Raw genomic sequence first — 25933 nt, 5'->3', positions numbered from 1 at the left:
CCTCCTTGGTCACAAATTCTAACATGGAATTGTCACTTTCCCCAAAGTTTTTACTTATTATGTCCAACCCAGCATTCCATTCTTTTTTTTTTTTTTGCAGGGGGGAATACAGGGCAATTGGGGTTAAGTGACTTGCCCAAGGTCACACAGCTGGTAAGTGTGTCAGGTGTCTGAGGCCTGATTTGAACTCAGGTCCTCCTGACTTCAGGGCTGGTGCTCTACTCACTGTGCCACCTAGCTGCCCCTCAGCATTCCACTCTTACTGACAAGAATGAGGTCCAAAATAAAATTTCACTCTACCTTTCACAGGATAAAATCTGCTTGTGATAGTATTTTGAGTAAATGTGAATTTTAAACAATTTCCTGGTATTTTGTATGTGTATGTTTCTCTAAAACTCAATAGAAATGTTTCCTCTTAAATATTTTGTTTTTAAGAAGTTATTTTTCTTTTTTGCTGCTTCAGCATTTTAAAGACTTTCTTAGTTTCAAAGTTAGGACTGAATAAAATATTTTTAAACTTTAGTTTTGATTTTAAAACATTTGTGTTTAAAATTGCTTTGGACTTCTGCTCTTAAAAGGCATTAACAGATATTATTTGCAGATTCTTGCATGATATTCTAATTAATAGTAATAGTATTTCCACATCTCTTCATATCAGTACATCACTTACACAGGCCCAAGATGTAGTGAAAGTAAGTAGACATTTGGTGTTGTGTATTTTGGGGGGGGAATTTTTTTCAGACATGATGATTTCATTGAAAATGACTTCTCAGGAGCTATAATGGAAGATAATAATAGAGCTTTTTATGTTTTATATTTTCATGTTTAAAAAATTATTTCATTACTGCAGTGGGCCTAAAAGTATAACTGGACACAATTAAATCAAGCAGTATGTTATCCACATGAAAAATATATTTTTATTGCTGCCTTCTGTATTTTGGGTGGGAATACCCATTGCCAGCTTTGTCAACTTAGCATATCACCTTTACCTTAAAACAACTGAGGTGTCACAATTGAGGCTTTGGAATAATTATGATCTTCTAGAAATCTTAGTATGATGTGGCATTGCTATTATTGGTTTTTAATCATATTGGTAAATTAGGTTTTCTTTGAGAGTAAATTATATATTATCAGAAGTACCGTTAGCAATCAGAATCAGTTTAGAACATCATAATCTAAATCAGTGTGTAGACAAATTCATGGTAAGAGCAATTGCAAAAATTTTCCATCATTGAATAGTTCCTACAATTTTCTTTTCCAGTTCTGCCAGTGCTGGGAAATGAACAAATAGCTGAATTTTTTTGCTATGTATTAAGATTCTGCTACCAATAATTTTTAAAAAATTTGATACACTGAAGAATTTAGTTTGCAGAAAATGAGAAACCTGGTTTTCAGGTGTGGAAGGTGATTTTAGTTTGAGTTAGGTAGATTAAATCACTTCCCTCTTCCTCTCACTCAGTGACTACTCTATGGGAGGAAAGAAAGCTTCCCAATGGAAGGCTAAAATATCAATGGATCCTTTTCCAAGGGAAGAGACAGCGCATTCCAGTCTGGTTTTTTTTTTTTAAACCAAATTGTTGAAAACTTTAGAATTCTTTAAGATGTTTTTAGCTGTGGGTTAAAAGCAAAATGTTTGTGGTAAACTTTATTAGGCATTCCATTCTTTCCTCTGTAGCATTGGTTTTTTTAAAATGCAAATTTCAACAACCTAAAATCACTGGCCTTTTATGAAGAAATTTATTCTAATAAATAATTTAGCTCAAATCCTTCCGTTCTGAGCATAGTTAAATTGTCCTTCCTCAGAACTCCTGGGTGCTGAGGTACATTTAAAAACAACTGTTATTTTAGGTGTATATTTTGAGGGAAATTATCATCAATTAAATTATTTTGTTAGGGTTAATGCTGAATAAAATAGATTTAAAATATTCATGTTAATAACTGGACTTCTGGGTATTTCTGTTTCACAGAAGTGTAAAGTGAATGACTTGATCTGGCAGTAAGACAACATTATTCCTAGATGACTCTTAGAAGAATATTTTTGGAAGCAGTGGACTAACTGTAGTGCGGGGGAGATTGAACTTCAATAGTAATGATGTGTCTTTTATTACTAAAGGACTCTGTTTTAAGATATAACAAATAAATCCCATGAAGAAATATTTTTAGTCTAGTCTTGTTTTTTGCCTTTAATTAAGAAAGGAAATCTTTCCATAATGTATATCTACTTAATATTGTTCTCCCCAAGCTACTAAAAGAATTTTTTTGTCTTAACAGCTATTCTTTATTCTTTTTATTGTTTCATTTTGGAGGTTTTAGATTTTTTCAGTATCTTTACAAAAGAGTCTTTAATCCATTATGATAAAAAATATTAATATAGACAACAGCGGGTATTTTAAAAAATTAACATACATAGCTTAATAGGTGGCGCAGTGAGTAGATCACCGGCCCTGGAGTCAGGAGGACCTGAGTTCAAATTCGGCCTCAGATACTTGACACACTGACTAGCTGTGTGACCTTGGGCAAGTCACTTAACCCCAATTGCCTTCCCTTCTCCCCTCAAAAAAAAATAGTGGTGTGTCTATGTTTTCCTTCAAATAGGGACTTAAACTATGTTGACCAAATTCAGGAAAGTCCTTATCTATTTTTATACCTCTCCCAAGTATGGATTCATAAGAAAAAATAAATTTAGATGACCTTTTTACCACCAGCAGAGATTTTTAAGATTTTCTTGTTGGGAACATTTAGGGAGGCATGGGTGATTTTCCTATTTAGTGATAGTTGAAATTAAATGACAAAGGAACTTCTACTGTGAGTGGCAGCAAAACATAAATATCAGCAAAGAAATATTGTAAAGCAAATTAAATAGAACAAGATCTTTTCGAACTTCAAAAGTGCATCATCATAGCGAAGGAATAAAAGGAGGATTTATAATTATGAGCCTTATTTGTAGAGCACGTAGAATGAATAGGATGGTCTCAAATAGCCTAGTAATAGTAATCATATTTTGCTTGGCATATATGCCTTTGAAGCACATTTATCATTTGACTCAGCACTGGAAATGAAAATGAGAAAACCAAAGTCCCCAGAAGTAACACGATTTGCCATTTGGAATCATCTCTGAAAATGATCTTTTGCAGTATGATTAAAAAGATTATCATCGCTCTTGGGCACTTTGAATAAATGTCAGATGTATTCTTTGGTTAGCTATATTTAAAGTTTCTAGGGCCTAGACTATTTGTCTGTTTTTATAAAGGCAAAATTATTTATTTAGACTCCTGACCTCTATATATATGCATTCTCAGAGTTTTGTTTCAGTGTATGCTTTTGTAACCTTGTTGTTTTTACTAAGCTGTAGGAAAGGAAGGAGCATTTATTTAACTCTTTTATGCCTGGTTCTTTCATCACACACACACACACACACACACACACATACACACACACACACACACCATCTCCATTTGATCTGATGCCCTAGACAGTCTTCTCACATGTCCAGCCTAGTAATGTTTGATGTGTAATGAATATGGCCATTTTGTAGAACGTCTTTGAGTAAGCTTCTTGCTTCTACCTTGATGTAGGAATAAAAAAATGACATTGCTCAAATTACATAAATGAATTGAGTTAGGATAAGCCATTAAATGTTCTTTGTGGGAATTTCATTTCTAATTCATACTCCCTTTCACAATAAGTAAATTATTCTTTCCTTCTACAGTTTTAAGTATTTTTTTTTATCTTAAAGTATTTTCATAGGTACCATACTATCCTGATGCCTCATAGTGTTGCTGTAACCATGGGTTCCTGAAGGTTTTGTCAATAGAATACAATTTCTAACAAGCAGGAAGAGCTACGAGTATATTCCCAGTGTTAGATTGTGTCTCCTGAGTGAGAACTGCATAGCTGAGTACAGAAAAGCACATGTAGTAGGTGTTGTGTTTTTTGGCTATGATGATGCATGATAAAGCTAAATATAGTCTTTGTGTATGTATTAAGTACTTATTCTGTGCCAAGAATTGACTAAACCCTGATGATACAAATTGGAAAAGATGAAAGTCCCTGCTCTTAAGGAGCTTATACTCCACGTATAGTGGATAGAGTGTGCGGAATTCCTCAATTATCCTTAACATGCACTGCAGTGTCCCTCAAGGTGGAGAGTAATCTACCACTATTGGGAAGGGGAGAGTCATCTTTGGTATGACAATGGCAAAATGACAGAAAATTAGATACAAGGGATTTCATATCAATTTTTAAGTCACCCACAGACATTAATTTAACTGTTGGTATTCTGTATAAGACTATCGAATAACTAGAAAGTTGGCATACCTCTAGAAGAATAGAACTATGTTAATATTGGTATTTGCTCAGTAAATGAAACTAGAACACATAAAGAAAGAGCAAGAAAATGGAAGGATAGTCCATGGATTGATTAGTCTCGGAGTCATAAGGAAGGTAGTAGAATTCATTTCATTGTTCACCAAAAGGCAGTGAGAAGTATAATTTTACAGGATATTGAATCAATTTTTCTCATAAGGCATATAAGCCAAAAACACAAAAATAATAATTGCATACTCCGCGCCAGCATTTACTACAGAGAATAAGGAAGTAGAAAACTACTATGAAAAACAAGCAGACGTACAACTTCATGCTCAGTGACTTCAACATGGATTCAGGAGATGCTGGCAAAAACAATGTATTGGAAAATATGCACAGAATCAAGAAATTAAAGACTATGTAAACCTCTTACCTTTCAGTCATTGATATTTTCTTTTGGAGATGGAAAGCACTGGATATTGTATTATCCAAAATATCACCAAAAAATAGAATTACCTGTCAGTCAGTACAGACTGGTAACTATTCTGTAGTCTGTACTCCTAGTTGCCTAAGCCCTAGGACATGGAGAAATTAGGTGACTTCGCCATGGTCTCCTAGCTAGTCTTTTATTAGAGGCAAGACTTGAAGTCCCAGGTCTCCCTGACACCATTGCTGTCCTGTTAGCATCTATACCTCTGTGCCTCACTATTTCCTAAATATACAAGAAATCTTTGGGTCTTGATGTGGAAGTCATTTAGAATAAGCATCATCATAGACTATAGTGTACAAGTCAAAATCTATGCAAATTGAAAGAAAGAATGAACACAAAAAGAAGACACTCTGTACACTTATACACCTCCTACCCAACCTATTTAAACAAGGTTTTGTCTCTGAACAAATGAGAACTGTATAAAAATAAAGATGTTGGCTCTCATCACCATATCTTAGAGAAATTTAACTGATATAAAATGTTCATCGAACAAAGAGCCTGAAAATTACCTCAGCCAGCAAAAAAACCCTTAATCTCCTTGCCAAGCAGAAATACATAGTAACCAAGGGTAATAGAGGCTCAAGCTACCAGCTCACTTTCAAAAACATAGCATAAAAGAAGAGACAATTAAAGACAGTTATCACCTAATAAAACAAGAGTGGAGGAGAAATTGGACCTAGGTACAGCTTAATATGAGAATCAATTGAGCCAAATCATTCTAAGAATATTTAATTAACAAAAGTGGGAAGAGGACAACAAATAAATATGAAATAAGATTTTATTCACAATTTCTTTTTTTTAAATTGTGAATTTAACAAATATCAATGTAAACATTTCCTTGTGCAAAACAAATATCCAAAGATAATTGTACACGAAATTCTACATCTCTCTTACGTGCAGCTTGGTTGTGGGAGAGGGGGGGAGCGTTAAGTCTATAACAAACCAACACAGTTTCAGGTTGTCCTCGTTGACGTTCTTTGCTTTTCTCTTTTTGGAATCACTATGACTAATACCTCTCAACACTCTATCTTTCTCCAAAATTCTTCTCTCCACCCCCTAGAGGAAATAGTAAAGCCAGGCAAAAGAATCTACATGTTGGCCATGTCTGGGAAATATGTATCTCATTTTGCATGTATAATCCATCACTGATGTCAAAGAGGAAAGCTTACTTCATTGTTGGTCTTCTATTTATTGGTCTTCTATAGATGTGGGTCACCACTGCACTGACCAGAGTTCTTAGGTCCTTCACAGTTGTTTTCCTTTACAGTGTTATAGTCATATAATGTGTTTAGATTTGCTCATTTTTCTCTGCAACACTTCATGCAAGTCTTTCTAGATCTCTATGAATCTGTCCCTTTTATCCTTTCGTATGGGGTAGTAATAGTCCATTGCATTCATATGCCATAATTTGTTCAGCCATTCCCTTCTTGATGTGCTATACTCCTCTTAGTTTCCAGCTCTTTGCTACAAGAAATGACATTGTATATATGTTTATGCATATGAGTCCTTTGTCTTTTTCAAATCTCTTTGAGGTACATAGCTAGTGGTAGTATTACTATGTCAAGGGATTATGCACCGTTTAGTCACTTTGGGAGTATACTTCCAAATTACTTAAATGAATGGCTAGACCAATCCATAGTTCCACAGTACATTAGTTCCATAGTACATTAAAGTGCCTGTTCTCCCCACATCCTCTCTAACAATCACCATTTTCTTTTTTCGGTCATTTTTATTAATTGTATGGGTATGGGATAGAACCTCAGAGTTGCTGTAATTTGTATTTTTCCTATTATTAGTGATTTGTTGTGTTTTTTTTAATGTAATTCTCAGCATTACCTTTCATCTTTTGAGAACTGCCTTTTCATATCATTTGGCCATTTTTCTTTTGGGAAATGGCACTTGTTCCTCTATATTTCTTTGTTTCTCTATACTTCTTTGTTTCTCTATATTTCTATGTTTCTCTATATTCTTTGATTATCAGCCCTTTTCAACAAAGTTTTCTACTGATTTTCCCCCCCAGGTAATTGTTTCACTTCTAATTCTAACAACATTGATTTTGTGTATGCAAAAGCTTTTCAACCTTATGCAATCAATTGCTGTATTATCATCTTCTCTATCTCTTGTTTAGTCAACAACTCTTCTCCTGTTCCCAATTTATTTATGACATGAACTATTATATGTAGGTTATGTATCTGGAGATTATTTCGACATATGGCATGAAATATCTAAACTTAATTTCTTCCAGAATATTTTATAGTTTTCCCTAATTGGTTTCTTAGGTTTTGTCAAGCTTTATGTTACTATGTTCTTTTCCTTCTGGATCTTATATTCCTAATCTAACTAGACAACTTTAATAATTTTAACTACCACCAAGTAGTTTTGATGATTACTTTTTGCTATAATTTGAGGTCTTTTTGTACTACTAGGACCCTTTTACTTCCCATTCTTCTTGAGATTCTTAACCTTTTGCTTGTCCAAATGAATTTTTTTCTAGCTTTTTAAAGTAACCCTTTGATAAGTATGCATTATCTATGTAAATGATTTTAAGTAACGTTGCCATTTTTATTATTTTGGCATGCCCCAGCCATGAGCAAATTAATCTTTCTTCATTTATTTGTTTATCTTTATTTCTTTAAATAATATTTTGTAGTTTTGTTCACATAGTTGTAGATAGATTCATAAATAATTTATACATAATTTATTCATGCTATAGTTATTTTTAATGGCATTTCTTTCTATAGTTCTTCCTTCTGGATTTCACTGTAATATGTAATAAAGCTGATGATTTTTGTGGATTTATTTTATATCCAATTTCTCTGAAATTGTTAATTGTTCCAGTTAGTTAGGTTTTTTTTTACTAAGTTCCTCTGGTTCTTTAAGTAAACTATGTCCTCTGCAAAAAGTTGTATTTTTGTTTGCTCTTTGCTCAATTTCCTCCTTTAATTTCTGTGTCCTATTGCTATAACTACGATTTCTAGACCTGTATTAAATAAGAGTGATGATAATAGCCATCCTGGCTTTACTCTCTTTTTGTAAAGATTTCTTTCTCCATTACTGATAATACTAGTTCTGGGTTTTAGGTAGATACTGTTTACCACATGCAAAACAGTTTGTTATATTGGAATTCATTGTACTTTGAATGTTTACTATAATTCACTTTTTTAATCCATCTGGCCCTGGATTTTTTTTTCCTTTAGGAAGTTCATTTATAGTTTTATTCAATTTTTATTCCTGACATTAGGTTATTTAAATGATCTGTTTCTTGTTCTGTTAATCTGGGTATATTATTTTTATAAATATTTGTCCATTTCTCTTATTGATTTTGTTGGTATATAAAGAGTAAAATTATTTCTTTTCATTTCCCTTATTTTGTCTTAATTTGTTGAGAATTTTATTTTATCAGTTTAATGGATTTTTGCTTTCAGTATTGTAAGTCTTATATTTTGATTATAAGAATTTTTACTCTGGTGTTTAGTTGGTATTTTGATTTGTTGCTTTTGGTTTTGGGGTTTGGTTTTTTTTGTTGTAAGCCCAGTTGGTGATGCGTTTGTCCCTGTTACTGAAAAAAGATGTTCAGAGAGATAAATTTCCCCCTAAGTTGCCAAAATTTCATTAATTTCATTTAATTTACTTTCTCTCCATTTAAGTTTTGATCTTTTCTTCACATGCTCTGAGTTAATTTTTGCATTGTGGTCAGTAAATAATGTATTTGGTATTTCTATTTTTCTACATTTGTTTTTGAATTTTTATCACCTGATTAATGATTTATATGAGTGCCGTGCACAAAGAAGTAATATGCGTATTCCTTTCTATTCTCATTTATGATATCTGAATTTTATAAATTTCTATTCAGGTTCTTGACATCTTGTTTATCTTTCTGTTAGATTTGGCTAGGTATGAAAGGGACACATTAAGAGGCCCCAACTGTTAAGGTTTTACTGTCTGTTTCTCCCTGTAGTTTGATGAACTTTTTCCCTTAAGTATTTATGCCATTCTGTGTGTGACACACACACACACACACACACACACACACACACACACACACAATAGTATTTTTTCATTGTCTCTGGTAAAGCATAGTATAATTTCTTTGCTTATCCCTTTTAACTATTTTTGGTTTAACCATGACCTTATAGGAGATCCTAATTGCTGCCTCCAGCTCTCCATTTTACTTTTGTGTGATTCTTTCTTCAAGTGTTTCTCCTATAAAACAGGTGGGTGGTAACAATGTCTAGTGTCGGACTTGGATTCAAGAACACCTGAGTTCAAACCCTCCCTTATTCACCCTGGACAAGTCCCTTTAACCTCTCTCAGCTTCATTTTCCTTATTTAAAAAATGAGGATAACAATGTCCTTGACTTTGTACGGTTGTTTTGAGGATCAGTTGAGATTACATGTTAAACACTTTGTAAGTCTTGAACTGCTATATAAATTCTAGCTATTGTCAGTACCCGTTATTGTAAATAATATATTGTTGTGTTCTACCTTATCCATTCTGCTATCTTCTTCCATTTTGTGGATGCTATTCATGGTCATGGTTGTGATTATTAATTGTGTATTTTGCTCTGTCATATCCTTGTTTACTTTTTTTCCCTCTTTCCCCATGCCTCTCTTTACAAAGAAAAAAATAATGAAAGACAGTGAACGTGAGCAACACTAGTAATCTATATTTTAAGTGATCTGTTCTCTGATGCTACTCTTCTCTTCACCTTGAGACCTCAAATCACTAGTTCTTATAATTCAGGTTTGTTTTTATCTTTTAATTCCCTCTTTATAATTTTCCCTTATAAATTGAAGGGTTTTTTACTTGTTTCAATTCCCACCCCAACTCAGTCCTCCCATTTAAACTCTCCTCTTTCTCTTTTCCCACCTGTTTGCTGCTTTAATATATGTCAGGATCAATCATACTCTTTGTGTGAGTTTATTCACTTGTTCAGCCTTATATTGTCCAGTTCAGGAAAAAAAAAGTAAGGTTCTTCGTTTGTCTTTTCCAGCTAACCTATCCTTCAAATTTGTGTATTCTTCTTGCGTACCCCAATTATGAGGAGAAATAATTCTCTTCTTACTCACATCTTCCCTAATGTATTCCTTTTCTTTCTTAAGATCATCCAAATAGAACAAAACCAACCTTCAGACCTTGTTCGTCTTTGACCCTTGAAGACAATAGGGTTCTGAACTGATAGTTTTCTTTTTTCCTTCTATTAGAATGTAAGCAAATCATTAACATTTAGTCTTTTCCAGTTCTCCCAAAGCATTTACCCTTCTAGGTTTTTCTTGACCCTTAAGTTTATGTTTCATAGGTTTTTACTCAGCTTTATCTTTTCATTGAGAACACTTGAAAATCTCCTGTTGAAGATACTTTTTTTTTCTGTGCTGTGAGATTATTCAGTTTTGGAGAATAAGTTTTCTTTTTTCTTTTACTCTTTGCCTTTTGGAATATTGCATTCCAATATTTTCTCTCCTTTATTAATAGTTTAGCATAGTCTTATAAATCCTGATTGTGATTTCTTGGTTTTTGAACTCTTGGGCTATTTATTTTATTTTTTTCTTGACACTAGTGATGCCTGATTTGTGCTATTTTCATCTTGCCCTCTGGTTCCAATAAACCTGGTTGAAGTTTTCTTTTGATTTCTCGAAATATGATACTCGGATTTTTTTGTTTGCTCATGGTTTCCAGGGAGTCTAATTATTAAAATAACTTACCAAACTTTTCTAAGAGGTTTGTTATCTCCTGGAATAGCCGAGTTCTTTTAATTCTTTTTCTGGGAATAGGTGGGGAACAGATTCTGTTACTTGGGTAAGATTTTCCACCTTGACATCCTTGTTGGAGTAAGTAATGGAAACTTTGGCTCCTAGTGACCATTCACATCTCCATCTTAGAAGCCCTCTTTTACACGTACAGAGCAATCAATATATTCTTTTCATCAGGTAACAGTGGAACTTTGACATTTGTAGTCTAATAATCCAGTGCCTAATAATGACATATGAAGAAGCAAAGACGGTACTTTAAGGTTGTCAAGAGTAGTAGAATTTGACCTGATTTACAAAGAACGCTATCCTAGAGGGAACCAAAGTTTTCAAGGGATGCAGCAAAAAGATTTCAAGACATCTCAAAAGGGATAAGCTATCAAAAGAATGGAATAAGTCCTAGCATTATAATCCACAAAAGGTGACTGAGAAGACAAGCAGCTACCAACTCGTATGCATACTGTCTCATCTCTTAGTCTTTGTGAATGCCTTTTAATTTGGAATATAACTCTGGCACACCACTGGAACTACTCTTTCCAAGTTTGCATTAGCTGTAAGTTCCTTGAGGGCATAGGGTACCGGGCTGTTGTACTTATTATATCCCCAGAGCCAAGCATAGCACCTTCTCTTCCTAGGTACTTTCTCCTCCTTTGGATTTTTCAACATTGTACTCTGATTTTACCTGTCTGACATTTGCTTCGTCATCATCCATGGATTGACTTTAGGGGTACAGTTAAGGGCTCTCTTTTCTCTGTTTATAGTTTATATATTTGTTTACATATCTCTCTTGGTGATATCACCAGTTCACATGGTTTCCATTATCTTTCCAATACAGATGTCTCCTAAATCCATATGTAGTATACCTCCTGGACCTGCCTCCCCAGCTCAGCACTCAGAGTTTTGTAGGTTAGATCCCTAAGGGGTGACTACTCTCAGGTTTCAGGGTATTTTGTAGGTCCTTATTCATAAAACTGTAGATCACAACCCCACCCCCCATATACTTATTCAGCCAGTAAACACCTCTCGTTCAAAGCAAAGGCATTTGCTAAGATAACAGAGTGGTAACAGAAACTATAAATCATTCTCCCTATAAACCTAGGGTTCACTCTTCCACAAATACAGCATCAATGTAAAGGGTGGACATAAACTTAGAATACACTGGTACTGAGGAACACATGTAGGGAACATATATGGCCAAGGTAGCTCACTCCTAAGTGCTCTAGTGCCCTGAAGACTTTTTTTCCACATAGAGTTCTCTCACTGCTCCTATCTGAGCACTGCATCTCAGCCAGTCTCCCATAATCTGCTCCTCTCTACAGTAGCTCAGTCCTTGACTGCAAGAGGCTAGTTTTCCCTTGAATCTATAAGTTCTCTCTCTTCTGTGCTGCTAGAGTTCTTGCTTCTTGAAGTGACTCCTTGTCTTGAAATGCGGTTGTTCTGTGTCTTTCTTTATGCAAAGTATCTTTGCTGCCTACCTCAAACTACTCAGTTCACTAAGTTCCTTCCTACTCAAGCAAATCCACCTAGTATGAGTAAGTCATTCCCCATCCCCCATCTCCCTTACTGCCTTTTAATAAATGTACAGGAATCACATCCCACAGACTTGTCCAGTGCCTCAAGCACCTCAGGCCACTCTGAACAGACCCAGGGCTTGCAGGCTTCGCTTTTTAAGTGTCATCAAGAACTATGGCCAATCTTTTCCCAACTAGTAGTCAGCTGCCCTTCTGAATCATCAAGAATAAAGTTTCCAGAGGGAAACTTTTTTCATTTTGTAAAGGGATAGCAAGGTATTATTAAATTTTTTTAAAAAGTATATTCTTTCCTCACCTCTGTTGTTGTTGTTCATTTGTTTTATTTATGTCCAAATCTTTCTGACCCCATTTGGGATTTTCTTGGCAAAGGTACTGGAGTGATTTGCCATTTCCTTCTCCAGCTCATTTTATAGATAAGGAAACTGAGGCAAACAGATTTAAATGATTTGGCCAGGGTCACACAGCTAGTATGTGTCTGAAGCCAGTTTTGAAGTCAGGTCTTCCTGACCAAGCCCAGTGCTCTATCCACTTCCCCACCTAGCTGACTTCTGTTATCTCTCTATTACTTTCTATGATTATGTGAATAAGATTCTCCTCCCTCCCTCACCCCTACCCCATATAATATACATTCCACTGTATCCAGTCCCATATTACCAACTGCTTACTAAACATCTTCCTTTGCATGTCCCATAAGCATCTCAAACTCAGCATGTCTAAAAGAGAACTCATTATCTTCCCCTTATACCCGTTCTTCTTCAGTTCCCTGTTTTTCTTAAATGCGCTACCATCCTTCCAGGTACCAGATATGCATCCTTGGAAAAATACTCATCTCTTCACTCTCCCCCACCCACTATATCTAATAATATTTCAAGTCCTATCAATTGTACCTTCACAACACCTCAAATAACTATTTTTCGTTTAAAGTACTTCCCAGCCTGTCTTCAGTCCATCTTTCCATGCATATTTCCCAATATTCCCTCTTAAAAATTCTACATTCCAGCTAAAATGCCCAGTTGCTTTTCTGTTTCTTATTTCTCTGCCTTTTCCAATGCTTTCCCTTTTCACCTCCACCTCTTGAAATCCCAGACTTTCCTTCAAGATTTAGTTCAAGTGACACTTTTCACAGTAGGCCTTTCCTGGTCCCTGTGGTTGGCAATGCTTTGCTTTCCCTCTGCCCCTAACATATCATTTATATGTGTATGTTTTGTTTCTAGTAATGGGATGTAAGCCCCTCAAGGACAGGGAATCTATCATTTTTGTCTTTTTTTAATCCTCAGCACTTAGCACATAGTAGATCCTTAATAAATACCTGATGAATTTTGTTGAATTTAATGTATCAAGAACAAGAGATAACAGATAAATAGCCCAAGCGTGCATTGCTATCCACAAGAAATTTAAAAACCTAAAGCAAAACTGCTACCTCTTGAGGTAGATGTATGGAAAGACAGGTGAGAATTACACTGAAATAGATGTTGTGTTCTGTACCAATGGAAGGAATACCCACGGGTCCATCAGAGATTCAGTATCAGTATGGACTATGCACTATATAGTTTCTTCCCTGGCCTAGAACAATCACTATTCTGAACATGATTTTGACTGTTAAATGACTAGTTAAATCTGTGGCTATGCAATGATGTACTTGTGTGAGTGGGGAAGTGAATGTTTGCAAGTTTTAAGTACAAATCATACCTGATCCCAAATGCATATTATTACTAGTTTCTCACTCATGACAGAGAGAGAGAGACTAATAGTGTACATATCTATAATTCTAATCAAATCACTAGCAATAATTTCTAAGATAATGGAATTACAGTTTTTAAACAACTAGGACCAAAATACTTTCTTTTCGTGTTGTTTATAATAATTTAACATTTTTGTGATACTTGAAGGTTTAAAAAGTTTTTTTAATATATGCTCCCTCTCATTTGATCCTCAAAATAATCCTGTAAGTGGGGCAAGATTTATTATCCTCTTTTACAAATGAGAAAATCACTGCTACTTATTTCAACATCATTCTCTATTGGTTGTTGAAAGGAAAACAGAAGAAATATATCAAGAAATAATGCAGTGTGAGATCCACATTTCTTTTTGAAGACAATTGGCAGATATACTCTATGGATTACAAATAAGAATCATAGATTCTTGTTTAAAAACCAGACTTGTAATTTCATTGGTGTAGGAAAAGCTTGGGAAGAACCACCCCTGTATCCATGCTAATTAGTAACTGCTCTGCAATTTGTACTTTTAGAGAGTTGCGCCACTAATTGAAAGGTTAAGAATCTTACTCGGAGTCACATAGACAGTATTTGTCAGATATAGGTCTCAAACCCAGGTCAGAATTCAAAGCCAAAACTCCTAACTCCTAATATGGCAACTCATTTGTCCCAATATTCAATATTAAGACAAATGAGCTACCAGATAAGGAGTTTGTTTTGATATGTATGTATATTACATATTAAAACGAAAGAGCTACTGGATTATGCCTTTTTTCCCCTCCCACACACACACCATGCCCTCACCCCATTCAACACCCACCCAGTTGAGAATGAAAGAAAAAGATATAGTCAAGGAATACAAATTCCCCCATTGGCATTGTCTATGTAAATATAGATACAGATACACATAGATATATCCTCTTCTGTCCTCTTGAGTCCTTCGCCTCTCAGGAGTAAAGTAGCATGTTTCATCATTAGTCTTCTTGAAGTGTGATTAGTCATTCTACTGATCAGAGTTCCTATTTCTTTCAAAGTTGTTTGTCTTTACTGTATATAGTTGTCATATAAATTATACTTTTGGTTCAGTTCACTCTACATGAGATCATACAAATCTTTCCAGATTTCCCCAAAACCATCTCCTTCATACAACTCCAGGGAACTCACGATGGAGAGTGCTATCTTCATCCAGAGAAAGAACTGTGAAGTTTGAATACAGATTGAGGCACACTACATGCTCGCCTTTTTCCTTCTCCTTTGTTTTTGTTTTTGGGGTTTTTTTTTTGGTTTTGTCTTTTCTTTCTCATGATTCATTCCATTGGTCATAATTCTTCTCCACAACTTGACTAGTGTATAAATTAATTCAATGTGAAGTTATACATGGTAGTTATATGAGATTCCAGGCCTTCTTGCGGAGAGAGGGGGGAGAGAGGGGAGAAAATCTGGAACTCAAAATTATGTAGAACCGTGTGTGGTAAACTAAAAATAAATAAATAAATTTTAAAAAACCCATCTTCTTCATCATTCCTCATGGCACAGTAAGTATTCTATCACATTTATATTCCGTAACTTGGTCAGTCCTTTTGCATTTGCTGGGCACTCCTTCAGATTCCAATTACTTGCCACCTCAAAAAGAGCTATGAATATTTTTGTACTTCCTTAGTTAGAGTATGTTGTGCTTAAGATTAATGTCTTTTTTAATCTACCCTCTCCCTAATTCCCCTTTTTCCTCTTATTTCCTGTTGGGTGAAATTTATTTCTGTACCCAACAATGTATGTGTGTTCTTCCCCCCTTTGACCAATTCAGATGAGAGTGTACCACCACCCCTTGCTTGTATAGATGTATTTTTCTATGACTTTTCTTGAATTTCCTCATCAAGATTCAATCTGGTGCATTTTTTAGGTCTTTTTAGGGAGAGGGGGAAATTTATTGAGCTACTTCCTACTATTTCTCTATCTTGACTCCACCTCCCAGTAGTTCTTTCTACCTCTGCCTTATTGTTCTTCCAGATTGTTAGTTTCTCTGGTGTTGGCTTTAGTTTTAAACACTAATAATTCTGTGACCTAACCAATGTGTGTATTCCCTACAACAATTTAAATTGCAGCCCATTCATGCCTGTTCTAGAAGTTCACCACATTGGGGGACACCCAGCTTTCTAGAGGCCCTAGCGCCTATTCTCTTAATATCATAAGAGTACCAATAGCAGTGCATCCAGTGTCCATCAATCATTCCATTTAAAACCAGCTCCTCTTTTTCACCAGCATCTCTCTTGACCACATCCTTCACTCTGAGTCTTATTTGTAATTACTTTTTTTATGATGTATGGTAGCTTGCTCCCATCATGAGAGACGTTTTATCCTTACCTGATAATTCACTTTCAGTTCTTCGGGGATTATAGTGAGTATTCCATGTCTTCCAGCCATATAACATCACTAGAATAATTTTAAGTTGTTTCATTGGAACATTTGAGATCATTTAAAAAAAATTGTCTCAAAACCAGTTTTATGTTAGATTTAAAACAGAAAGGTTAGCATAAAGAGCAGTAATATTTTGAAGAGAGAAAAGAATCTTTCTCTAACTTGGATATCAGAGGTAGACATGGCATCAGGAAGCTACTATTTTATTATAATCCCAAAATAATACACTGTTTTAGAATTCATATCATAATGAATATATTTGTAATGAATGTTGTTAGAATTTCTTGTAGGAAAATGTTTAAAGCAAGTTTTAAATGTATTTTCAAAGCTCTCCTAGTGTAAGAGAAGAAATTTCTCTAATACAGGAAACCAAACACCAGATACTAAATTATCTCTAAACAGGAAGGATGTATAATTCTTTCAAGCATATGTGCTTTCTTTCCTTTAAGAATTTTGTATTTTTTCCTTACATATTCACATGATTGCTCTTAATTTAAGTGAATATCAGGCATTTCTATCTAGTATATTACACAGTATTAATATTTTGATTAACTAGAATGTTAAGGATGAAAACTCTTACTTTGATCACTAAAGCTCATGCAGTTCCTCATTATGATCATCTCAGATATTCAGTTCAATCCCTCGACATTTGTCAAATACCTACTGTGTGCAAAGAACTTTGCTAGGCTCGAGGGAGACTTAAGATTTTTTTAAATGACAATAGTATGAAGGAGAAATCCCAATTAAATGGTCTAAGATTATTTCAAAAGAGAAAAGAACATATTTCTCTGAGGAGAATCATGAAAGGACAACTCCTGGTCTGATCCTTTAAGGAACTTTCTGAAAGGCAACGATAAGGAAAAATTACATTCCAAGCATGCAGAATTATGTGTGAAAATTCATAGAGGCTTTAGATATGATATCAAGATCAGGAAATAGCTACTTGTCTAATATATAGCACATGAATAGAGTAGTATGAAATGTAACGCCAGAAAGGAAGGTTGAAATCAGATTGTAGAGGTCCTTGATATGAATATTCATTCTATCATGCTATAGATTTATTTGGAAACAGGAGATTATGCCTAGGGAACAGGATGGGATACTGATATGTGATGGATTTGTTTGGGTTTTTGTTGTTGTTTTTTGACATTTGCCTGTTACTCTTAAAGAAGAGAGTTACAGGGGGCAGCTAGATGGCGCAGTGAGTAGAGCACTGGCCCTGGAGTCAGGAGGACCTGAGTTCAAATCGGGCCTCAGACACTTGACACACGTGTACTAGCTGTGCGACCTTGGGCAAGTCACTTAACCCCAATTGCCCTGCCAGAAAAAAATAAAAAATAAAAAAAAAAGAGAGAGAGAGAATTACAGGTAAAAAGAGATGTTCCTAGTTAAACCAATTTTTGCAAAAATTGATTTTTTTAGCTATTAGTTTTCAGTTTTAAAAATCAGTGAGTTCCAGGCTGATTCACTTTTTTCTGTGTGAGCAGGAATAGTTTTCTAGATATACTTCTTGCTTCATGTAATAAATTTCTATAGTATCATTTCTCAGTTTGCCTGCAACAGACATACAACAAAATGTTCCTGTAATTCTGCATACCTGTGAAAATTCCTGAGAAAGGGGTCAAGTTCAGGGAACAACTGATTTGAACAGTCCAATTCGACTTGAACACATAGTACATGAATGGAGGAATATGAAATAAGGCTAGAAGGGAAGGTTAAAACCGGATTGTCAAGGTGCTTAAAATGAATATTCATTCTAACGTGGTATAAATTTATATGTAATGTATGGTGTCTCAGGATCTGCTGTAATCAATCAGTTTTTTTGTGGTGATTTTTCTTTAAGTCATAGTACAGAATTTTTGTCCCTAAAATTTCAACATTCAGCTATATTGAAATATAATACCCGTGTATGTAGATACACAAAAATATATTGTGAATTATTACCAAAGCTCCAGCTTCTAATCAAAAGTAATTTCTATTTATATTTTATACTCTTTAGCTTTTCACAAGTTTGTCACATCTTTTTATCTCATTTTCACAGTGGTATGAAATAGGATAGGTAATATACTCATTTTATAGAAGAGTTTAAGTGATCTTGTGATTCTGGTTAAAGAAAATTATGCAAGTTAATGGAGAACCTGATTATATCAAGACTAAGCTCTAGGTTTCCATTAAAATTTGAATCCTTTTTTGTTTCAAAAAATCATCATAATGAGCTTTTATTGGCCAAGGGTGGGGGGTGGAGCTGAATATAAAAATATGTAAACTTTGTAAGATATTTTCACATTGATGCCCAGGTGCTAGGGTACAGTAGAAAGAGAAATGGATCTTGAGTCAGAGGACCTTAACCTGAATCATATTTTTACTTATATAACCTTGAACAAGTCACCTGTCCTCTCTATACCTAAGTTTCGTAGTCAGCAGAATGAGAGGGTTGGATTAAATGCATCATAAAGTCACTTTAGCACTGATTCTTTTGACTATCATCATGTAACTATTATGAATATCATCATAGGTGCCCATAACATATAAGGTATAAATGTAGGTAATGACAAGTTTTATAGTAAACATTTCAGAATTTACACAGTCTAGTGAATAATATTGTCTCTTTCAAAATGATGTTTTTAGGAAGTTCTTTGCTTTGTTAGTGGTTCAGTTATTGCTCAAAATATTTTTCCAACTTTTCAAATTCCTTTCAGAATCTGTAGCACATTCTTGTATAAAAGTTTTTTAAAGTTGTTTTTATTATCTCATCATTTCTAGATGTGTCCCTCCACTCTCTTTTTTAATGCAGATTTTTTCTTATCAAATTTACAGTTACTTTATAAGAAAATTCCTAGAGTGGGAGATTTTATCATATTATGGAATCTTTTTGGTTGCAATAATCTCATTGCTTGCCATATCTTAAAAAATGTTTCTCTTTCTATTTGTATACATCCTTTTCTTTCTGTTAATTGTTATTGAGAAACTATTAGTCTCACCCTAGATTCTGATTAAAATTGTAGTAGATTAGTATAGATGTAGTAGATCACTAAATGTTATCAGAACCTTAGGTCATAATGAAAAACTTTAGAACTATTTCAGTTTCATTCAACAAGTATATACTGAGTGACGCTTAGATACCTAGTTCTTTGCGAGGTGGCTGAAGAGTCAGTGGTATATGGATAGAGAAGTCCATAGCGTAGACCTTATCCTCCAGATTTGTTTGTAAATCTTAGGGTTAGTTTCCCAGTGATGCCTTCCTGCACGCACAAGTAGAAAGTAGACAATCAAAATACGTGATTCTTATCTTTAGTACAAAAAGGGCATTTGGGAACAGCTCAAAATTCTCAAATGCTTTGATGGTCTTTTCTGCATAGTTTATTCATTTACCAATTTCTGTGGGAACAAAGCTGTTGTTAATTTTTTTAATCAAATTTAATTTATTAAGTGCCTGCTTTGTGTATGGTACTGTGCTGGTGCAGGGAATACAGAGATAAAAATGAAACGATTTCCTACCCTCAAGAAGCTTACTCTTCCATTGGAGATGTGGAGATACACACAAGTAAATGCAGTTCAAGAAAAGTTGAAAAGGAAGAGAGAGACAGAGACAGAGAGGGAGAGAAATTAATACGAAAGTGAAGTTAGGAGAGACTTCAACAAAGGTAAAGGTATCATTTGAACTGAGTCTTAAAGAAAGGCAAGAATCCTGAGATGAGGAGGGAGTGCATTCCAGGAATAAAGAATGTTTTCTGCAGATGTGTGGAACTGAGAAAAATGGAGTGATTTGTAGAAATGGAGAAGTAGTCCAGTTTGACTAGAGGGCAAGGTTCATGAAAGGGAATAGCATGATAAGGCTAGGAAGCTATAAAAATGGAATGGCTGTCAGAGTAGCCCATGAGAGAGGCCTGAAAGAGGGTGATTGTGAGAGATGTAGTATCAGCAAGGCTTGGTATTTGATTTGATATAAGGGAAGAGGAAAGAGTCATGGATGGCTCCAAAGTTTTGAACCTGGATGACTAGGACAGTTGTGGTGCCTTCAACAGAAATAGAGCAAGTTCTTAGGGGAAAGTAATGATTCTATTTGAAGTATGTCAGGCTTGAAATCCCCTCACTCTGGAGTGTTCAGGAGAAGATAATCAGTAGGCAGGTGCTAACAGGCACTGATAATCTGAAGAGAGATTTGGGCTGAATGTCTAGATTTCGAAGTCATCTGCATGGAGGTGGTACTTGAACCCAAAGGGGTAGATGAGATTTCCAATAGAAGTGCACATAGAAAAAAGACAAAAGAGTTCCCAAAGCCCTAGGTAATAATACTCATTATAAGGAGAGAGGAAACACTGCAAGGCATTCAGACAGGTTGCAATAGATATTATTTATTTAAAATTGAGAAGCCATTGGGACACCATACTAACTTAGAAGTAGCCCTGAACCATTTTAGTGCTTTAATAGAAATATAGGCTTGCATGACAGAATATTTTGGAAAGCCATTCATAAGTAATTGACTATTGCTGAAAAAATAACATCTTCAAAAACAATTGCTGTGTCAGGATCTCATAGTGTTAGAATTTAATTTGAATCACAACCTACATGAGGCTTTCTTGCTGGTACTGTTTTATTATTTATTAGTATCACTTTGGCTTTTAGACTAATCCCTCAGGATTTTGCAACAGAAATGACTCTGTCACAGTTTTTGTACTTTTAGAACTTTGGTCTTAATTCAGCCATCTTTATATAATCATCATTGTTTGGTTTAGACCACAGTGGTAGTGGTATGGGTCCTCGTGTAAAACCTGGCAGTGGTCTTCATGGTGAATTTAGGGTTCTCTCAACCCAACCTTACAGTTGAGATTTTTAAGATCACATTGAGAAGTTTTACTAGTGTGAAAAACTCCTCTGCAGCAACTCCCATTATTAGCAAAAGCAATAAGTGATGAAATATGTCAGAGAACAAAATTAGATAAATGTAGCATTGTTACGGTTTCAATGTTTTAATCATTGAAAGCTTATTACGGTTTTGGTTTTTTAATCATTGAAAGTAGCTTAAGTTTTTTTTTTTTAGTTGGCTGTACTGGCTATACTAAGGATGTGAGAATAGCAAAATCTTTTTGCCTGATCATCAGTGTCATGTCTTTAAAACTTTACTGATCATACAGTTCATCATCTTAAGTACAGAACTTTCAGTTCTCTTAACCTGGTAAGTTGTTATAGAGGATCATGGTAAAAGTAAAATGAAAGAGGATTAGTATCCACTTGTATTTTACTTTTCTTTTGATGGAGGAGGGAAGGTACAAGACAAAATGGTGCTACAAATGGCTTTGTACTCCAGAATTTGAGGAAGACTTTGAATTTATACTGAAATTTTATTCAGATTTTCCTTTTCTAAAAAAAATACTAATTTTACAGAAAAGAAAAAATTCATGGCACATAATCTCTGTAATAATTTTATGGTCTACTTATCAAGCAAAGGCTTAGGTTCATAATTCTTTACTTTAAAACTTTACAGTTTCATTTTATTCCCTCCCCTATTTCATTACAAAACTAATACATTGCCTTGCAGTTACAGAATGCCAACATTTCAGACTCTTGTTGCCATGACACATTGGAAAGACAGGTCATGGAGATGTTACTAAGGGACCAAATCTGAAAATATTTCTTCATCCTTCCATCCTCTTTAAACCCAGGAAAAAAAAGATTTTGCACTTAATTATAGAATTGTTGGGTTTTGTTTTATCAAATCAAAGTAAAGTGATTACCTATATTTTAGATCAGGTTTTCATTTTTATTATCGGGGGAAGATTTCTCCTCTTTCCCCCAAGGATTGTGAGAGGTATTTCATTTTGATCAGTTTGAGTTACTCAACTCATTCAAAAGCTTTAGGTAATCAAAAATTAAGTTTGTTTTCTTTCCTATTCTAGTTACCGGTTTACTAAAATAGTGAGCATACATGATCACTTGAGAATTGGGCTTCTGGAGCACCTGAACAGAAAGGGAGTGGTTCATATTCAGCATTACAAAAGACAACTTTCTCTTTTTGAAGGGGATTACTTTGACTATTTTCCAGGTACTGGGGAAATTCCAGATTCATTACAAATTATTGGGATGGCTATTAATTACTCATTTCCTGAAATATAATGGTGTTAAAGATTTGAGTTTTGATTATGTAGTAGAACTTTATTTGAATCCATGAATAAAAGTGGGTATAGAAATTTATGGGAGAATTGTAAATCAGAGATCAGAGCACTATAAATCTAAGTCTTATAAGTCAGAATATATTTAGTAAAAGAAATGTACAGTATACATAAAAATAATATGATTTGTGTATGTATGTATAAGGAAAATGCACACACTATGTTTTATACTCTTCATATGTAATTACATAATAAAGAAAAATGTATATATCATTTCTATTTAAAGTATTCAGATATTATATCAAGGTAGGAAATTTTATGTGGAAAATGTCATGAAGAGGAATTAACCAGTGGCTTAATTGTATATATTTATTCCTTTTAAATACTCTGCCTCTTCTATTTATGTCCAGCTACTTAACAGAAGAGCCATTGTTAAGGTTTTTGTTTTCTTAGAAAAGCTCTCAATTAGAATACTGAAATACATGGTTTTTTCCAAGTTGATGGTCGCAAGGAACATTCATATCATATCCTTAAAATAATTTTCTTTCTTTTTTTCCAATTGCTTTTCTCACAACTTATACTTTATAGGTCAGTTGCTTAGCACTTATTTTCCTTCCGTGGAAAAACTATATTAAAATATTTGTAATTCTTAAGTATTGTGACACTTATGTTAGAGATTGTAGAAACATATACGTAAAAGGAGCATTTCTGAATCTGCATCTTGATACTTAAAGTATATAAAACTCTAAAACATACGTGTGTGTGTGTGTGTGTGTGTGTAGTATGTAGTATGCAATGCTGTTTTGGTGTAGGTAAAAGGTCTTCCTATTTCACCCAGGCCGAAAAGTGCAGGAGTCACTCCTGGGCCCAATTCTACTGCTAATTGGCATGGAACCTTTGATGTGCTCAGTTTCTGGCCAGTTCACATCTCCTTAGGCATCATGGTGTATCCCTTCTCCCCCCCCCAAACCCCCACTTCTGTGACCCAACATATTGTGGTAGGCTCGTGCAGACACGGGATTAGCTTTTGTCCTATGGAAGCTCAAAACTCTTCCCATTGATCAGGGATTACAGGCATGTGCCATGCCCAGTTATGCAGGGCTTTTCATACTGCTTTTGTATACATTATGTGAATTAGGTAGGCCAGGTGCTACTTTAACCATTTTACAGATGGTAAAATTGAGACAGGGTGAGGTTAAATGACTGACTTAAATCTAGTGTGATCACACACAGTCATTGATGGAGCTAGATCTAGAACCTAAGCTTTCTAACTCAATTCTGTCTCTCAGAACTGTTCCTGGAGTTCAATCTGTTCATATGTTAGGAGAGAAATTGAAATTTTTTTCAGAATTTGTTTTTCAGATTCCTTAAATCTTTTCCAACTCTCTTACATCAGTTATTGTAACTTTTCTGATTTTTGTCCTTACCTCAAAAAATTCTTAATCTGTTCCTCAATCTGAGTTAAATGTCTCTTCTCTTAAACAGTTAGCATTTATTAAGTATCTGCTATGTTTGATACACTGTGTTAAGTTCTGGGGATACAAAGCCAAAAACAAAATAGTCCCTGGCCTCAAGGAACCTCCCTTCTGCATTAAATTCAGATCTTATTTTTGTTATCCAATCCCTTAGGACAGTACTCTGTTTTAGTAGGTTTCATTGTTACTTTTCATTTATACAGTCTTCATTATCAGTAGAATCTAATTTAGTTGTTATGGACCAACAGAAAGAATTATAGAATAAACATAGTTGTCTTTGGTTACCATCCATTTCCACCCCTTCATTCTGAATCCCATTACCTTGGGTTTGGCTTTTCTTTGGCTGCCCACTCTTTCTCTTGCTAAATTTCAGATCCAGTCCTTTGGGCTAAACTCTTTCTGTCAGCCACTACTAATCTGAAAAATATGTGTTAACAAGAGAGAACTAGAGTAGAAGGTCACCTTCTGAGAAGACAGTTTATCCAAAGTTCTCATTGGGACCACAAATTAACTTTTATCTTATAACACTTTGACTTCTGGTCTGTAGTAGATGTAAGGTAATTTTTCACCATATTGGGGCTGTCACAGTTTCTTTGTGTGATTGCAACTAAAGGTATTTTCTTAGGAGAATACACGTGTGCCTAAAGGTATGACTATGAAGTAGTGAATGAGACTTTTGTTGTTGCTTTTAACCAGACATACCAGAACTTATACATCAAAATGTCTATTCTTTCTGAATCACTTTGTGAAGCTATACACTTATTTCAGTGTTAACTTTGCACAAAACATTTTTGAAGTTGTTGATCAGCCACCAGACATGATCCATGCAAATATTTTATGGTTGTGCCTTTGTCCTTGTAGCTGTCATCATTGTTTTCATCAAAAATGGTAGTATCTAACTTACCAAACTTGGCTCCAATTTGTCTTTAAGATTTGCCACCATCGAGAATATTCAGAAGAATGTTGCAAACTGAACACAGTTAGAAAAACATCCCACAGATGCTTAAGCCACAGCAAAAGCATTGAAATAAATATACAATCCACCAAGAAAAGTATTCTGAAGGGTGTAGCACTTCTCAGCTCTTCTGGGTTGAAGTACTGTACATCTCCATGCAGGTGATTCCCAAATCTAGATCTCTAGGCTAAATCTTTCTTCAAAACAGTAGTGCTTATTAGTGCCTGCCTATCATTTATCTTCTCCTGAATGTTCCAGAGTGAAGGGATTTCAGTCACTGGGATATGAATTTGTTAAATCAAATTTCAGCTACATTATTTTATAGCCCTGTCTCATAGTAGCTGTAGGATCTATGTACAGAAAACTGAGCCTATGTAAAGATATTAGCCTGAACCTTCTTCTAGGGCAGCTAAATAAATATACTATCAATAATAAGGAATGGTTCAAAAAAATTGTATGAATTCCAAGCTACCGCAAAACTCACTGCCTAATCAATAATACTGTTTGTTAGCAGCACAATACCTTATAGTTTTCAAAAGTTTTTACTTACATTGACAATTGATTCTCAGAACCATCTAATTAATATTACAATTATACCTGTTTTGCATATGTGGTTACTAAGGCTAACAAGAGCTGAATTACTTCCTGGGTTCACATAGTCTGAAGTCAGAGAACCAAGACCAGAATGTAGACTACCAAATTCTTAGCTTTCACTGTTCAGTTTAATTCAGTGAACTGTCTTAAAATTTATAAAAAGACATGAACATTTAGTATAAGTAAGTGTACTTTATCCATTAGAATTGAAGATCAGAGATCATCTTTCTTTTTGTAGAGATTTAGAAACCACTTTGAAAAAGAATTCTAGTTGAGGAAGAAAGTAGCTCATATGTCTTCTTGTAGCCAGAACTTTGGGGGAGTTTCTTCACATCTCTGTTTTGTTGTTTGTGTGGGGTTTTTTGTTTTGTTTTGTTATTACCTAACTAGATTAAGATATAGTGTCAAACAACCCAGTAAGTGGAAATTTGTCATTATGAATATAAAAGACTCTCATGTAAAGATTTTCTGTAACAAAGATGCTTGTTTTAAAAAACTGAAGAAGAGTACAAGTACAAATTGTTGCATTCTAACTGTCCTCAGGGACTGTCTTCATTCTTCTGTGGACTTTTCGTATCAAATGTTTTGCTAAAA

General features: G+C 34.6%; 1 protein-coding gene across 5 annotated transcripts in view; it reads left to right on the top strand.

The window, feature by feature from the left end:
- Positions 1 to 25933, top strand: part of USP15 (ubiquitin specific peptidase 15) — a 165940-nt gene that overhangs the window by 103743 nt on the left and 36264 nt on the right. The window contains exon 9 of one of the 5 annotated variants that reach the window (XM_036759135.1): positions 22103 to 22132. The exons of 2 other annotated variants lie outside the window; for them this stretch is intronic. In XM_036759135.1, the coding sequence (XP_036615030.1) occupies positions 22103 to 22117 (15 nt within the window). In that variant the 3' untranslated portion in view covers positions 22118 to 22132. Of the gene's footprint in view, positions 1 to 100; positions 139 to 1967; positions 2149 to 22102; positions 22133 to 25933 lie in introns of those variants that run through there. 2 more of the 5 variants (XM_036759131.1, XM_036759134.1) reach the window with 2 other exon arrangements.

The sequence above is a fragment of the Trichosurus vulpecula genome, chromosome 5, assembly GCF_011100635.1.
Source record: "Trichosurus vulpecula isolate mTriVul1 chromosome 5, mTriVul1.pri, whole genome shotgun sequence".
Taxonomy (NCBI): Eukaryota; Metazoa; Chordata; class Mammalia; order Diprotodontia; family Phalangeridae; genus Trichosurus; species Trichosurus vulpecula.
The sequence above is the reverse complement of the archived record's forward strand: the minus strand, read 5'-3'. Positions and strand labels throughout refer to the sequence as shown.